Here is a 19166-nt window from a genome sequence, read left to right as displayed (position 1 = left end):
TATATATATAATTTATTATGACTTTCACAGAAAGTAGAACATTTCCATAATAATTTGTATCGATTTATGCTGTAACTTTTTTGAAGAAAAAAAATCAGTCCAATGACTGAAAAAAACAACCATTTATACGCATGTATCTTTCTTATTTGATTTAATTTTTTTTCTTTTAAAAGTTATATGTTCCGATAAGTTTGTAATATGTGCCGATAAGTTTTTAATACATTGTATGTTATTTATTACAAAAAGTTACCAACATATTGATGCATAAGGTTTAATTTTACAAGTACAAATAGGGCATCTGAAGCCATTTGAATGATTTTTACAGCTTCATCAAACCTATATGGTTTTCAATAGATTGCTGAAGTAAACATAAGATGTCATTTTGTCGCCTACTTACGGCACATATAACTTTAAACGTTATGCTTTCATTGGCAAAGTGATATGCATGTATAAGACTATTCAACATTCGATGAAGCACCGTGTTTCTGGATGAGTTGAACTGTGAACGAACATTTCTTGGCGCAAATAAATTTGCTGAAGCAATCTTTAACAGGGTTCCGCATAATTGAATTTGTTCAATCACTATAATGGTTATTCTGTATTTGCATATTACAGAGTTATCTGCCCTTGCGGGTAGGTATTGATTGTGACGCCATGTGTTTGCGAGCGTAATGGAGCTAACTCTGTAATATGCAAAGACCGAGAATAATACAAAAATATTCTTACCGCAATCACATTTAGCGTAGCGAACAAAATAAGATAACTTCTAAAATATGTACGTATACAGTGTATCTATAGTTACCAAAATATATCTACATTTATATAAAACAATATGATATCTCAAAATAAAATTCAAACAATATTCATTTCTGATAACGTAAATATGAGAAAGACTGTTATGAAAGAAGAACTAGTCACATTCAATCTCATTACACGTTTCTGTCCATGACATCATTTCGTGTTCACTGCATACGATTTACAAACCAGGAGTCACGTTTTACTGTATACCATTTTATTTTTGCAACGACTTGAGGCCGTTTTCATCCCTAACGGCCTTTTCTCGGTATTTTGATTTCACGATTAGTGATCATATGGTTATGTATCAAATATATACAGTATGTATCATCCTCGATACTCAAGGGGTTCCGATCACATACGATCTCTACATCCCTGAACTATCTCATAATTAAACTGAAGGGAGCTCAGGGGAACAAATCCGAACCAATCACAGGCCTGCAAATAATCTTACACGACTACAGAGAGAGCGACGCAACTTCAAATCCACACAATCAACCACAGTGTACCGCTATACGGCTCTTTTGGTGTACATCAAAGGACTAAATTACCTGTTCTGTTGCCTCCGGTTTTACTATAAGATAGTCCAGGAATGTAAAGATCGTACCAAAGCGATCGGAACCCATTAAGTATCGAGGATGTATATTAATGTACTTTTTCGATTACATTTGTAATTAACTAATAAGTTGGTGTACAGTACGTAACTAGTATAACTGTAATTAACTAGATTTTTGAGGTTAAAAAACACGAACATTTATGCACTAATAGCAAAATCTAAGCAACCATTTTTCTTAAATAAATAGATTTTTGAAGTTAAAAAAACCCCGAACATTTCTGCACTAATAGCAAAATCTGAGCAACCATTTTTCTTAAATATACACACATTCAGTTATTCTGTATTTGCATATTACAGAGTTATCTGCCCTTGTGGGTAGGTATTGATTGTTGCGTCATGTATATGCGAGCGTAACGTCACACTTTTTGAAGAAAACGACGTGAATTGCGCTCACAAAATAATGACGTAACAATCGATACCTACCCACAAGGGAGCTAACTCTGTAATATGCAAAGACGGAATACACAATAAGCACATATACAAATAATACAAAAACATACTATTTAAAAAAACATCGTATTTAGCTTAAAAAAGATAAAACCTCTTTGTAGTGTTATATATAAATTCAAAACTATAGTTCTTGTCTTTATCAGCTCCAATTTATATATTTATGATATTCTCCATAAAGAATCAGTTACTTATTGTTTGAAAAAGAACAAACAAACAAAATATTCTAAACGATTATTTGTTTTTCATTTGATAGTCACTATTTAGCTTTATAAATATAACCCTATTGAAAATTCAAATCATGCCGATACATTCATGACTCAATTGATTTATTCTAAATGGAAAAGGGCGAGTTTTGACTCAATGGATATAATTATAAAAATAGATTTCCAAGTAAATAACCGCAATAAATTGTTCATTACTAATAATTTTGCACTTTACAGTTTTGTATATACACTCACTTAGTAACGTAATTAATATATCTGTTGAACATATTTCCGTATGACAACTTGCTAAAGTGTTTGGTGGCTTTTTTTGAAAATTAAACGAGAGTTGATAAGGCTGAAGTCTGAGGAGAGTATATCATTAATATGTAAATATATTAACAAAAATAGAAACCCGTATCCAAATATAAATTCATAAATATAATTCTTTGACACATAAGCATGAATGAAGTCATGCTGCTTAAAGAAGCTTATTTTCGCTGAAATAACCTTTGTGAGCAACATCGATATCCCTCTTAACACAGTCTCAAATAAAGTCACACATTTATACTAAATAAACACTATATCATTTTGTATCGCCTACCACACAGTACTGAGATGTATAAACAAATACTTTGAATCTGTATCATCTACTATCGTTATCAATCACAACGTCGTCTGTTATCTTAGCCGGATCATAATTTCGCGAATTTACCTAAAAGGAGGACATTAATTTTTCATCATCGGACTACTTGATACATCTACATAATGTATAATATATGATTCAGGAATTTTCGCAATATTTCGCGGATAAAATTTTTAACAATGTACTGTGAAATTGCAAAATATTATTTCTGCAAAAATAACCGGCTTTACTATATGGTATATTGTTTTCATTTTATGAAAATCACGTATGTTTATTAGCGAGTAAAAAATTACTTCTTATCTATCCTTATTAAATGTTTTGAGAGAAATAAATACTACACAAACAAAATATAATGTTTGAGATATTTTCTTCCAACTATTGTTGGTGATATAAATAGATCCCAAACATACGAGTCGCTTATTTACATAAAAAAAAGCTTTTACCGCCTAACTTTGAGACATAGAAGTACATTTTCAAATAGACGAAACATACATTTTCTCACCCGTTTACTGAACAATAAGTACCACAATGGATAAATACAAACATTTAGGTAAAACAACAGTCGGAAACTTAGTAATACAAATATTCTGTTTGTTCCTATCTTATCCAAGATGCCTGGTATGCTGCAGAGGAGCAATGGAAACGTACAGCTGATATAGGCTGACAGCATGATTATACTATTCTTGGTAGCACTACTCAAACTGATTCGGTCACGACGCAACGACTGCTTCTTTAGGGCAGAGTTATTCTTAATAGTTTGAAGACGCTGCAGATCTGCACCAGGAGAAATATCCGCGAAGTTAAGGTGTCTCGATTTCGTTGAGGTCGTACTGGAATTACTCAACGTAGCGCCAAGAGGAATCTTTTGATTTAATTTCGTTTTCAGACTAGACGCAAGAATAGGGTTTTCTAAAGCAAATATGTCTTCGAAGGCCAATAAATTTTCGTTCCGCTTGTAGTGAACGATTACAGAACTGTCAAGGTCTTCACTTGGTATTGAGTAGGGCCTTGCGAAACTGTTGTTATCTTCTGGCGCATACGCTGTGCGACTATGCAGATTCAAGTCCCCAGTGGCATCAGACGACAGACTAAAATTTCTGTTTAATGGTAAAACCCTATTTCTGCCAATGGTGCCGGTGATATTAAGAGTACGGCAAATGTTATAATAACACCGGAATATAACAATCAGGCCGATCGTGTACACTATGCTGATGAAACCAAGAGCGCAGAACTGGTCAGCAGTGAGGTGGTCCTTAGGTGGTATGGCTTTGATCGCAAACCGTCTTTGCAACGGGTTGAGTGATAAGCTGACGTCATCATCGTCACGAAGGAATGCAAGCGTGAACACAAGTCCCAGTAAGTACGTGATAAGGATACTTATTAGTATTGACCTTGACACAATTGTCCGTCTGACCTTCAGGGAAAGTGATGGCTTCTGCATGGTTCGGTTTCTGTAGAATCCTATAGAAGCAAATGTACACAAATATTGCATGGCGCAGACGGACGTCAGGAAAAGCTGAATACCAGTTAATACACGACTGTTATCTAAATCACCGGGTTTCGCGCTGACGGTTATCAACGAAAACAAAATACACACACATAATAAAATGTTGTTGATGCTGATGTTCACAAGGTGACTGTTAGGCGGTGTTCGAAGGCTTGGAGAATTATATATGATCATGATTAACAATGTGTTTGTAAACAATCCAAAGACAACATCAAGTGCTAGGTATATGACACTTATTATGACGGCAAATATCGGCAATTCCCAAACAGTCATCGACGTTGGTAACGTAGTATAATTAGACACACCATCAGTTGTGTTCAACATCTTCAAGCTCAAACTTTAAAATAATTTCAATGAGCTAAACATCTAAATATAGGTGTTTTGGTATGCACATGATATTTTAACATAGCCCCACTCAAAATATTGTCACTCGAAGTTTTCTAATCCGTCGTACTCTGTTCTTGCGTCTTCGTATACTGTGTTCCAATGTAGCTTACGTTCCATTAGTTGTTTGTGATAAATGTCAGATATCACTTGATAAATGTAATTTCTCTTCTCGTGTAAAATTTCTCATGTTGATCGGCTTAACAAGAGGTAATCCATTGGATCTAGGGTAATCGTGGGCAAATGTAGATGTCTGAAAAAGAGTAAATAAGAGAATTATGAAATGAAGTGGTTATCGCTGAACAAAAAAACAAAAAACAAAACAACAACCACATTTTAAATGTACATCTATGAATAAGAGCATATTCACAATTAACTTGATTGGAAAGGCTTAGTTGAAAATGTTCCCACTAAACTCCAAAATATAACACAAAGATATTGATGTATTCAAAATTAACCACCCTGATGTTTGTTTTACAGCTTTGTAAGTCAGTTATGCTAAACTATGATATAAAGGAGATTAAAAAAGGAGATTAAAACAGAAGGAAAGGGACGCTAGAAACATTTGTAAATGCCATTTAAGCATATATCAGTATGACATTTGTTCATATCTTGTCTCTGAATTGTAAAATAAATAAAAGCAATCTTAACATTTTTTGACAAAATCCGTGAAACGATTTGTTTTCATCTTTTAGTTGACTTCCTATGACGTCATCTGTGCCAATCAAGCGAGAGTCGTTGCGCGACAATTTCACGGAATTGCATGCCAACGTGCATGTTAATGTTGTACTTGCTCCATGTTTATTCCCCTACGTACTAAACATGGAGAAGGTACTGGCTATTACGTCAGTATCATGATATCTTCACTACATAGTGACGTAGTTATGACGTCACAACTTATAGAATGATGTCATTAATGTCGAGTAAACTGAAGGGTGGCGTCGAACCTAATGTCATTTTCACGAATGGGTAGTGCAGCACCTTCCATCTTTGCCTAATACGTTTATTGTTCAATACGTTTATTGTTAACAGTGCAGGGATTTGAGAGCTCGAGTTGCCAAAAGTTACTTCATTTCAGAAATAGCATAGTATTGAACGTAAGTTTATCTGAAGTTAGATATATTAGAGTATAAAACAAGTATATGTAAAAATGTATGCAATTTATATAACATATTGTCCTGTTTATTTTATATCAAATACCAAAATGTAACATGGAATATAAAGAACATACCTATTTTCTCGGTTACTATGGCAACGTTTTTCATAGAATGTTTATAAAGTGTTTGAAACCGATATATGTTTTATGGGATATTATGCAAATATATATATGTATGGAGGATTTATTCATATTTCCATATTACCAATTTGACTACATCAATGTTGATTGCAAATTTTAATGCATCCTATATTCTGTAAAATTCCGAAGAATACTTTCCATTTTCGTACGAACTAGTACATGGGAAGACATAGGAAAAGAGTCTTAAAAAATTAGTCATAGATTTTTAAGAAATATATATTCATTTTTTACATAAAAAATCTATAACATAGCCAAGTTACAACATAACTTATATGGCCTTCTATACGATGATAGAGGTTGTGTACGTTAACACACAGGATTTTGCCAGGAGACCTACATATTGTGTAACTCTCCCATAAGTTACCTTTTACTGTCTAATGAGTGACTGTCTTATTGTCTTATATTAGAGTCACATATAACACAGTGAATAAGATATTTTAGTATCAGTCTAAAACAGCCAATAATATTTATAATCTCTGGAAAGCTGCTTCTTTTGTAGATATGGGCTGATTTTGCAAGCGATGATGAACATGAACACCCAGCATACCAACGTACAACAGTGCATTAAATAAAACCTATATGTTTTCCCATCTGTGATATGCATCGCACTACTCGTGTATTTCGATTCGTTGGCTGTGCGTTTTTACGGGTAATGTATAATAACAATTAAACACTAGTAATGAGGTTTATTAAGTAAATATGTGACATTAATGTCAAAACTAATATGTGTGCTTTTGGTATTTAATTATGTGCAACTGGAAAGAGGATGTTAAATAGAGGACATGTAATGATTTAGGTCAGCATTGTGAACGCTGAGGGTGATTAAACGCTGACCAGGAAGCGCAATACAAATATCCAGATTAATTAAATAAGTTGTAAGAAATACAAGATTACAAATAATTATTAAGGAACACAATACAATATATAATGCGTTATGAAAATACACTGACTGATATATTATTTGAATTCATTAAGACATATTGAGTATCTCTTTTTTAACTAGTGATATTTTGCATGCCAGCCTATATCTTATTTCGTGTGTACAATTGATAAAAAAATACAGTGTATGTACGACTAATGGTTAACATAGCTTAAAACATATTTAAATATAATATATAATCAGAATATTTTCCTCCTAAATTGTACCTTTTGTCGCATATTTACAATAAAGTCTATCTTAGTTTACAAATATTCAACAGTAATAATTTATTGCTAGCCCAGATGCATAGAGACATTTGATCTACTTGGTCTGGTAAACTGAGCCGATTAGTAATATATCGGCCTGATTTTTTTTTTTTTTTAGTTTAACGTCCTAATAACAGCCGGGGTCATTTAAGGATGTGACAGGTTTGTTAGTGGGGGAAATTCGGAGTACCCGGAGAAAAAAACCCACCGACCAGCGGTCAGTACCTGATAACTGCCTCACAATGGGTTTGAACTCGCGACCCAGAGGTAGAGGGTTTGTGGTAATAGATCGGGAAATATTAAACACTCGGCCACTGCGGCCCCCTATATCGCCGTGAAAAGTATCACTAACTTAAACAAAAATAATACCTTTAAAAACAATATTTTTCTCCATATTTTTCCTATGGAGAACAAATGCAATACAGAGACCTTTCATAAAGCAAGACTTTTCACAAAAGTGCAAATACCTTATTAAAGGAAAATCATTCACCTTAATGTTGTGTGTAGAAGGTGTGAATGGTTCTCTGTGGTAGTAATTATCACCATTTATGAACATATATAAAAACCGGTCTCGTCTCTGTTACTGAACTTAGCTGATATGGTCCTTGCAAGCGAACTTCCTTTGTTAAAGACTATCATATCACTGTGTATAGGTGTGGTAAATAGCAAAAGAACAATGGTTCAAAGGTTAAGATGACTGACATTACAAGTATACACCACTATCTAATTACCTAACTTTTTGTAATACTTAAAAATCCATGTACTTTAACATGGAAGTACAGAAACAGATAAACGTGTTCAACGATGTTGTTTTTCCCAGTGCTCCGCAACAACCTTCCTCTAGTACTTTCGCTAGGTCTTGATGCGGTTCTTCAGAAATATAAATAAATATAGATGTTTATTTCAGTACTATTTATATATTATCAGTTACAACAATTAGAACACTTTATGAGGTATCGCATTATTGAACGAACCTTAGGAATACTGTTTACTAGTGTTTTCCGTCATAATTTCAGGAAGTGCAATTAAGCGTTATATCTAAATACGTATCTCTTTTATTGTACTTCGTTATAGAGGAGTAGATAATTATTTATCATATAAACCAAATGATTACACTATGATAAAAGAATTTCAGATATATCTTTATTTGACACTTTATGATTAAACAAAATGTTCAATGTAAATTATCCTGCCAGAGTAAAATTACTGAGTGAATTTGCGACCCGCATTTTGGTTTTGGTCCTATTCTTATTGCAAACTGTACTGAATATCTTCTCATTATGCATAATCAAAAAATATTCCGGAAAATTTTGTAGCAGGAATAGAGCCAAAATTCCAATTATAAATTTTATGCGGAGGACATTAACATTGCGTTGGTATTTGGATCATATTTTTTTTTGACAATACTGCCTCCCTATATAGATTGTCTGGTATTTTATTAAATTGCATCAGTCAGATTTCCTAATGATACAAGTGTTTGACAAACATTAATATTTAGGGCATGGCATGGGATACATTGATCATCGTCGACGACGAAGCTTGATGCTTAGTTACCTTTGCAGGTCTATTATTCCATTCTGCCATATTAGACATCTTTATGTAATGAATCAAAAGCCAATCTCAGATTTACAGCTTATCATTCATTGTCGCTGTAATACTTTGCTTCCACGAAATCAAAGAAAAGAATATTTTCATTTCTAACAGAAAATTAAAAAAAGACGACTATAAGAATATTTATCTTACCTTTGTAGTCCCATTTTTCAGTCTGGCAAATTCATCATTCTAAAATAATACATCAAAGACAATTCCTGGTTAGTCTTTCCAGGTCGTGACAATTCCCTGTATCTACGAAGTCAGGGAAGGGCCTACCGTTATGTAGTGCTGCTAAACAGAGAATGTATAATGCTAGCAACGTCCACCATGATGTAAGATACATTCACCGAGAACCATGAAAGAGCAGGTACGGTGATGGGAAATGCTAGTGATGACTTCTTGCCTGATTCTGAAATGAAACATCTGTAGGGTCGTAAAATGGAAATATATCAGCTCTGTTCAGCGTTTGTTTACCTGGAGTATTCACCTGTAGCTCGCGTGTCTTCCTCCACTAGTGAACCAATCGATCGCCTATGACAACCTCTCGGACTGATCAGAAGCGACACTCCATTCTGTACAGAGCAAAACTAAAGCCTTGTCACCCTCATCAGAATCTGATACAAATACTAATATTACACGTCGCAACAAGTTCCTGGGTAAATGGCTGAATGAGAAACAAATGTGTATATGAAGATAAAATTAGAAGAGAAATGGTAATTTGTGTTAACATTATTTGAAATGTTATGTTCATATAACTCGCACTGTATTTTAACATTCAACACAAGACAGTGAACTTTGTACAACAGATTGTCAGATGATATTGGGATCCAATAATTGATTGAAAAATATCGTTGAAGAGCATCACTTCCGTCATATTAGAAATGAGATATACAGCCTACCCCAATTAAATATATTGAATAAGATATATTCGTATTTAAATTACTATAACAAATTCGCAATCCTCTGTCACATTCCAACATAATACATACTGTATATTTGTTATAATGAATTAGTTGGTATAAATAAATTTCCCGTATATTACTTTTTTTTAAACTTAATGTACTGCCCATCGGCGATTGCATTTTATGAAGTTGCATTAAATAGTTTAACAGAACAAGAGTATTGGTAATTCTATAAGACAACTCGCCCCCAAATTACAATTATTATTCCAAATAACAGAATAAATGTATTCGGGAAACATCTTGATTTTACTACAAGCATCCTTACCAATGCGGGGAGTTTCCACGTAGGACGTTATGCACGTCTTTTGTTTACAAACACACCATTTCTGCTTGATACACCTAGCGTTGCACACATTCGTTACATTAAGTATCTACGTATGTACAAATATAAATAAATTATAATCTAAAATTTTGATATTTATAAGAGGTTATCTGCATGTTCTTTGTGTTCATTGTTTTTGTTTTTGTGAACATCCGTGACAGTCCTTAATATGTTATTTTATTTCTTTTTGTGTCAGTCTTGACAAAGGGGCAGATCGCCTCAAACATTTGACAATATTTTGTCCACACTGTTTGAATTACTTCTTTGCCCTATATTTACTACTTTACGTAATTCGTATCCTACAGACATATGTCTATAAGGATCCAGTGTTATAAGAAAAACAACCGTTGATATTAATTCCTTGATCTCTATATTACTTCTTACGTATAATTGAACATAACTTTTTGATAAAAAGTACGTATGAATTGAGCCAAACCAAAGGTATTGCTGTTGACTCGTAGAAAGATGCCTTACGGAAATTTTGTCAAAGCATTAGACTTCTATTGTTTTAAGATTTTTTATACAGGGACTTCAAAAAACATAATCCACTTAGCTTTGCTTCGAGTATAGCTAAATTTTCACCACTTTTTTACCTTGTTTATCAAACGCTTCACTTTCAATTTATATGCTTGGATAATTTCAAATATAACAAACATTGATATACAACGATTGATAAGCAATATAATAAAGTATTTTCAAAAGCGTAATACCATAACTTTTTCTATAAAGGATTAACGCAGGCTAAACGACTACAAATAGTGCATTTTGTTATTGAAAATCAGGGGAAGGGGTAGCGTATGTTACTTTTCTTAGAAAGTTATATAAGCCATAAGCTCCATACACATGAATCAAGGAGAATTTTTTGATATTTCATCCACCATCAAAGATTTCCATTATTTTGAGAATCACAATACTCACAATGCATAAGTTTCTATTTTACCGGTACAATTAAAGTAAAACGATTTTAGCAGTGCTGCCAAAAATTATATTGAATTTTGCATCCGGTCAGACCATGAAGCCAGGTTGCAGTCTACAATTTCATTACAACTTTTTACAGTGATATTAATAAGTGATTTCTGCAGGCATGTTTCCATATAAACAGAGAAAAAAAGAGTTTACAGAGCATAAATCTGTGTTGCAATTATGTTTATAGGCTCCATACATGTTTGTCTGTCCACATGAATGAGTTTCACAGCTTAACTCAACAAACATGGTGGGTTTTTTAAATAGATTATTGCAGAAAAAATAACACGTCTAACTTTTCGCACATTTAACTTTAAAATCTCCAACGATTTAGCTTAAACTAATCGTGAATATGACCAAAATCAAAACAAAATTTTATAAAGTCCTGAGTTTTATGTATCTGTGAGCGGAAATAGCTTACGGAGATACTTTTTCTTCTATTTTCGTCTATGGTATGAACAAAGGTTTTACAGGAAATTTTTGACTTCTCAGAGATGTTCATCCTTTAATTTGCATGTTAGTCAACATTGAACTGCAAAACCACTTCTCTTTTGTGTACGATTTCCTGTGGCGACAAAAATGAATAAATTCGCAAAAGTTTATTTGTTATTCTATTCATTTTTCATTTCTGAGAAATTATAGCAACACAAACTTGTTTTGAAACGGAAAGTTGATTATTCCTAACATGCCATTAAGATATATGATCTCAGTGAAGCATATTCCAAAGACAAAGAACAGCACACCCCGCCCAGTCATAGTTATAGGTAGTCACAGTGTCCTGACAAATGGAGGATGAGGAGTTTGAGATAGGATCAATCCCTATCGAACTGTAACGTGTTCTTAAAATGTTTTTTTTTATTCCATCTGAGCATCAAGAAGTATCATACTAACTGCTCGCAGACATGTTCTTCAGCAAAACAACAGAAACCAATAAAGTGGCACAGTTAAATGTTAATCCCAATGTTCAATAGTCTGAAGGATTCAAAGTAATTGGCTGTAAGCTTTTGTATATCATATCGTCAGACACAGTGTACGTCGACAACAACATATTATTTAATCTTTTGATCTGTAATAATAGTATCTTGAGAGATTTAAATTAGGACAAAGGAAGCGACTTCCTGCTCTACATTTCACTTTATTGCAGCGTTTTCTTTAATGAAATAGAAATGTCTTGTTACAACACAATGTATATCAAGCTACTGTTGTTCAAAGCATTTGACGTGACGATCCCATAGAAATGTATATAGTAGGAACATCAATGACATGTTAGTAATATACGATGGTCATTAGTTTGGTGTAGCCAATCCCAGAAAGACAATTCAAGGTTACAATAGCCAAGCCTATTTTCATCCAGGAAATTAACTTCAGCACAAATATATTTACGGTCAAGTTAGCATTTACAAATCTCATATTACAACGGATATATCAATGCCACAATCAAATAACTTACTACAATTACTATCATGATATATACGGTACATAAACATGTTTTGTTAAGACAATTATATCACTATCTGTCTTCTATAAAGATTTCACTTATTGGCATCCGTGATATATTGTCTTTTATGACAGAAATGAATGTATATATAACACAGATTAAGAGGTTACGAGACAAAATGAGTCTGAAGATTTCAATAGATCAAAATTTCAAGATCAAAGTTAATTATCTTATTTGTACAATTTGGACAGGTAATACCAATATAAAACCCCAAATACTGTGATAATCCGTAGGCTAAAACTAATATGGTCAATGCATTAACAGTCTTTAAAAGCTTTCTGAGGACATCGTTTTTTCTTATGATGACTGCAACCAATTTCTTTGAAATCGTTCTCGTGCGAAAAATGACTTAGGATCATGGCCCAAGTTGGGCAACTTAGCAATTATTCTGATTTTATGATGGCAGATAAAAACAGAAAGAAAATCAATAATTTCTACTTATTATTGTTAGAGTTAAAGAAAATATTATTTTTTACAACTGATCTACAAAAAAAAAAATAAATATATTATTGTCTTTAGGATTGTTAACTAGTCTTTAAGACTAATTGAAGTTTGACCTAGCCAATCACAGATATCGTTACAAAACGTTATGTCGTTTATGATTGGTTAAGCAACCATTGAAGTTTGAATTGTTTCGTGACAGGAGGAAAGTGTTCTATTCGGTGTCAGTCATCTGCACGTTTTCCATTAACTACGCGCGTGCATAAACCAAACAATATCGTGCTGTGATACATAGTCAGAAACCTCCATGTATCCTAGCGGAGGAAGTAGACATGTTTAATTGTAAACAAGATTCTTAATTCAATAACTCCGCGTTGTCTATACAATAATAAACCTGATTTCCTATAGGTTATACGTTATATTAGGACTCCGGCTTTGTAATAACGGTGATTGCCGGTTGGATCCTACGATTTGCAGTGAGCTAGAACACAAGTACAGTCAAATGACTAAATATCTGATTTTCCGGAGGGATCTAATCGACTACTATTAAAGCGTTATTGTCGATCTGAATATCTGCTGGCATCTTCTCATCTTATATCATAGAATTACACAGTAAACCAAGTTCATTTGTAGGTTAAAGAAGTTTCAACCACAAACATCAAATAGTGCAGGCCCAGGGTGTCCACATAATTGTTTTTTTAACCAGGATCAAAATTAAGGTCGGGCCTGATTTACACTAATAATAATAAAAGATGCTCCACCGCTGACAAATGGTATTTTTTCTCTATCAAAAACAGGAGCAGACGATTTAATATTTTTCTTCAGTTACAAAAGTTACGTACTTTACACCATTACCACCATTGAAAAGTTTGAGCTTCTAATTTTACTTCAAGGTAAAAATATGAAAAATAATTTATTGCATCCCGAAAAAATTCCGTGGCACTATATCTTATATGGAATGAAGTACTGGTTGCGCATGCACAAAAGGCAAAATAAATTATTTTATATCAGTTTTGTGTTAATTAGACAGATATATACACGATTACACATCAATTATTGTTCAAATGATGAATATCACTTATGCTCTGTCGGCGATGGAGCATCTTTAATAAGACCAAGTACGATTAGAGATACAATGTAAAAGAGATGAAATCGATACAGAATGCAACTCTGTAAGCAAAACGATATAGATAGATATATATGTAACTGGTGTATTATAAGAACTCATGTAAATTGTCTTACATTCTGGGAAATATCTCCATCGTGAGATATTGCGGATGAAACATTCCCAATATCGGTTGTTATTTAAAATCATATACAAAGCTTAGGCGATGTGTTAGTTTACCAAGAATTAATTAAATATCGTATGTCGTGTAAAAAATCACGTGTTTGTGTTCATGGGAATACAGAACATATTAAGAAAATGCGTCTAAATCATATTGCTTAATAAATAAACCCCAAATAAAAATCTGTAGAGAGGTAATTTGTAGATCTAACAATTTGATAGCATTATTCAATAGATGTATGAATCCAAATGTTGTCCATATACGTAATGCTATCTAACAAGTGGTGATACCTGTCATGCATTACAATGTGACTGGGTGGTATGTGGTATTCTGTATTTGTATATTACAGAGTTATCTGCCCTTGTGGGTAGGTATTGATTGTGACGTCATGTGTTTGCGATCGTAACGTCATACATTTCGGAGAAAACGACGTAAATTTTGCCCATAAAATAATGACGTCACAATGGATACCTACCCGCAAGGGAGCTAACTCTGTAATATGCAAAGACGGGATTTGGTGTCTTTGGTGGTATGCTTCAGCGAGATACATAATAGGCAAGAGTTTCCAAGACGTATAAAATTTCACACGCGCAACGAACTGCATATAGGGGAGAGCCAACCAACAACCATGTGATTACAATATTGTCAATAAGAAGAGATAACAATTAGAGGCAGGATCTGTATTCCGGAGTATCTCGTATCAAATGTAACAACAACGACACAACAACAAACAACACAACAACAACAGGGTATTTTATATTAATTGTCTTAATTATACATTTGCTTACCATTTGCAAATTCTCCGACATGAAATATTTAAGATCGACTTTATACCTTCTATTATAACAATAGCTATTACATATATATAGTGTACATCAGACTGTTGACAATGGCTTGGGGACAGTTGTAACGGACAATGTATAGTCTCTATAATCTTATATAATTCACTCAGTATTAGCGATCAATCAATCATTAAAGAAATATCACATTTAAGGAGCTACACAACTCAATGATAAAAAGATAACAATTCATAAAGGTATCGAATTCATGAGCAATGAGTACCGTAAAACACACCATAGTAACCATAGGCTCATTTCTGAACAAATAAACCCCAAACATATGTGATATTTCCGAGGCAACTCGGGAACAAAACGAGTGATTTTGTATACTTAGTATTAATGGGTTTCGACAACTTTTGGTTACCGTAAATTAGTATTGCGGGCGCATTGTTCAGGAAATCGACACGTGTTTGAAAAGTTATCCTTTACCAGTGAGTTCTGTGTAGCTCTACCTTAACTGTCTGGTGTCTCCAGCACCAAAGGTCAAGATGAACAGCTGACACGAAGATGTTTCGCCCACTGTGGAGGCGGGGAGGCGAATCCGTTCGCTTCGGCTTCCTCCTGAAATGTGAAAGGTCTTTCCAATACCCGTAAAACCTTGTTGATCTCGTCAAAATCATCGTGCTCCGCTTGTGATATAGCTCTCTGTGCCATCCAGTTCCTAAGTACGTATCGTGGATTGGCCTTCCTCATGATTCTTTGTCTCTTTGATTCAGTGACATGTTGGTCCATCAACATTGTCTTGTACATTTTCACCCAGGCATCATACCAATCATGGGTAGCAAGTCTTTTCAACGCCCACGCTTGATCGTCGGGTAACGTTAGCACTTTTTCAATGTCATTAATATGTCTCTCTGATAACTGCCGGAATGTCATAGTAAAATCGGCTTTAGCGTCTTCCATCATCTTCAACAATATCGCAATGAACTGTTCGTCATCTTCAGCCTGTCTAATACCAACCTTCCTTCTGAAATTCTCCATGAATTTCGTCTTATAAATGTCAACGTATCCTTTGAGAACAGTTGTCATCTGCTTTGTCTGATCCTTGCTCAGTAATGGCTGAAGTGCCACTCTAAGTTTATCTAAGTTGTAGTAGCCAACATCGGGCTGTCTTTCGTAGCTATACCTCCCCTCATCGTCAGACGTATTTGGGACAAATTCAGGGTTGTATTCCTCCATAAACCCAAACGGTCCGAAGTCAATGGTTAACGAAAGAATGCTGAAGTTGTCAGTGTTGCAGACTCCGTGGGTGAAACCCAAAGATTGCCAAGCTGCAATCATGGTGGCTGTCTGCTCGACTACGACGCTATACAACTCCAAATATCTGTCATCGCTGTGAGGGTCGATGTCTAGAAAGTACCTTGCGATGATAAAATCCGTCAGTTGTTGAAGTAAGTCTATCTCTCCGGTTTTGGCGAGTATTTCTAAAGATCCGAATCTGAACCACGAGGGTGATGTACGCAACACAACCGCGGCTCTCTCTGTCTGGGGGTGTCCGTCATAAAACTGGTCACGTGTCACAGGGTCGTTACTGACCACAAGAGAGGCTACTCGACTGGTAGGCACCCCTGTATATAAAATACAGAGACATATAAAACAGATGGAAATGGTCTGTCAACAGATGTATGATTTTAAATTAAGTCATAGGGCAAAACAATGGCATCTTTGTAGCAGGATTTCTTATCGTATTTGTGAAAGGTTAATCTGTCACTGCTCGTCTACATTTATTGAAGTGTGATTCTTTAAGAGGGCATTCCATCGTTACAAACGGGTGCCGCAATGAAAGTATTTAAACGGAGTATTAGTATTTGATCTAAAACATGCAGTGAAAGGCATATTTATATAGTTACGCGAGGGTAATGAAGGCTGTTTTTGGCTGAACGGTTTATTGGGGAAAAAAAAGAATTTCTCTATTCTTAAACTCCAAGTACAAGTATAACACGAGTCAAAGAAGTGTAGAGAAAATAGATAGTCGATTTTTCACAGCAGTTTGCCCTTTTATCAAGACACAACTACAACAAACAAGGATACATGTATAGACTTAATATTAGACGATACAAGAAGACAAAGGAAACAAATGTTATAATAAAGTATATGATTAGCGCTATAAACCCATCTGTGAGCGGAGGCCGAAGGCGGGTCTAGTAAGATTCAAAAGAAGCTACACTATACAATGTATATATATGTATAGACAGAATGTGAGACGAACACTGGCAATCATTTTAAAACCAAGACAAAATATACAGACTGATACTTGTCATATAACCAAATGCATCAACAATTTGTCAATTATGTCTGCGATTTGGAATAAGAAAATCCGATTAACTGAACTCTTTAACCTAAATTATTTATGATTTTGTCTCTTCGAGGGTTGATGAAATATCCCGTGATCACGCTTTAAGTATTATAAATATCAAAGCTAGCAGGTTATGTAATCCGTAAGTGTTACGTTAGACACACCTACATGTATATTCGACAGAGAGAAACTATCGACGAGGTGGCTTTATTTGATACACCTTAGAAGATTGTGATTAGGTATTTGTGCGAAGGGTGAGGAGGCTGTATTCCAGACGCCATTAGACCGGAGTTTTCTTTATCAATGTGATAACAATTGAGGTTTAATATCTAAAGAAAGTGGGGGAAAATAAATAAATATGGCTTAAAAGTTAAAGAAAGTGGGGGAAAATAAATAAATATGGCTTAAAAGTTAACCCCATTGCAAGTTATTTTGCCGGATTTCACTACTACACTGTTCTGTTTCTTTTTTATTCATACAAAAACTCGGATATACACATGTACATGCATATTGTGACGTACAACTTACAATATTAAATGCATGTAATTATTATAATGGCCATGAGGCTGCTAAAGTTATATATCTGCCACATATTTTCTACAGAAACAATTTAGCATTAAACTGTCTTGGGGATTTTAAGGTCCTACGTGTATAACTCTCCCAGGATTGCAGACAACTTGAATAACGCGCGTTAAACATTCAATTGAGTAATTCCACATACTGTACAATGTAATTAATTGATGTTTTATACTTGATAGCGATTTATGTTCTTAGACGGTTTGATCGTAAATCTTACCGAGATAGTATAGTGCTTCACTACACAGAAATTCACGTACAGACGATCGTATCACTGCTCGGCCGTCCCCTCGGCGGGAGTAGGGTGTTAGGCCCGATCCTTTCAATTGTAGTTCCCATCTTTCTCCTTTTCTGTTAATATACTCCCCTAACATGACTGCCCGTCCGTCCCCGAGTTGACCAGCCCAACTGCCAAACTGATGACCGCCATATCTGTGAGTCAAGGGAACGGCTCCGTGCAGAACAAGATTTCCACTTACAAAGTTGACAAACTCTTTGCTACGAACGACAACCGGATCGAGATCCAAAATATTCACCAACACATCATCGGAAATGGCAGCCAAAATGGGCTTCGATCGTAATGGGATGGGATACGTAATAGAAAACACAGAGTTCCTCACTTGGCGAACGTAGTTATCTTTAATCGAATCAATGGGGAATTCATTCAAAAGGGCACTTCGGGTGCCAAATTTCCATTCCTGCAAAGTCAAGACCAGTGGATTTTGGTAGACATCACAAATGTCATTGTCATAAATGATACAACGAAAGTCTGAGGGCATGCACTTTTTCCTGTTTGTAAAATTGCATGTTGTAGATTCCTTACATGTGCGTGTTAAATGTACCAGTCCGCTCCAAACTATCAAAACAAAGACAAAACGAAAGTGGACACGTGGAAGCATCACTCTGCATGTTTACGGAAATGATGTTAGTCGTACCAGAATTCGCAATATTTTTTAACCGAAACGGGAAAGCAATCTAATCAATGTCACGTCTATGTATATATTATAATATTATTTTTAAACTGTACTTTTCATACAACTTCACCCAATTTATTTTATCTTACTGAAAATTGCACATTTGTCTCTCTTTTGTCTAGAAAAAAATCTTAGTGAGTTCCGTATGTTAATCAATTCTCCTCTGGCACACGTTCATTTAGCTGGCTGAACCGATATTGCCAAAGTGAGTATAAAATATTACATAAAGTAATTAGAGTCAACTCCTGTGGCAAATAGAATATTCTTGTGATGTAGTAATGTGTTTCACATAATCAAAGTTAAAATCGGAATAATTACTTCGTTGAATAAATCTGG

At 34.5% G+C, this 19166-nt stretch overlaps 2 protein-coding genes across 2 annotated transcripts; both read right to left on the bottom strand.

Moving 5' to 3' along the window:
• Positions 1-4908, bottom strand: LOC138331781 (cholecystokinin receptor-like). Its single transcript, XM_069279545.1, has one exon. The coding sequence runs from the start codon at positions 4536-4538 to the stop codon at positions 3147-3149; it is 1392 nt and encodes a 463-aa protein (XP_069135646.1). The 5' UTR covers positions 4539-4908; the 3' UTR covers positions 1-3146.
• Positions 4909-14895: 9987 nt separating this feature from the next.
• Positions 14896-18845, bottom strand: LOC138331780 (protein adenylyltransferase SelO-like). Its single transcript, XM_069279544.1, has 2 exons — positions 18077-18845; positions 14896-16552 (listed from the first exon to the last, which is right to left on the bottom strand). The coding sequence occupies exons 1-2, from the start codon at positions 18753-18755 to the stop codon at positions 15468-15470; spliced, it is 1764 nt and encodes a 587-aa protein (XP_069135645.1). The 5' UTR covers positions 18756-18845; the 3' UTR covers positions 14896-15467.
• Positions 18846-19166: the final 321 nt, after the last annotated feature.

This window comes from Argopecten irradians, chromosome 9, assembly GCF_041381155.1.
Source record: "Argopecten irradians isolate NY chromosome 9, Ai_NY, whole genome shotgun sequence".
Lineage (NCBI taxonomy): Eukaryota > Metazoa > Mollusca > Bivalvia > Pectinida > Pectinidae > Argopecten > Argopecten irradians.
The sequence above is the reverse complement of the archived record's forward strand: the minus strand, read 5'-3'. Positions and strand labels throughout refer to the sequence as shown.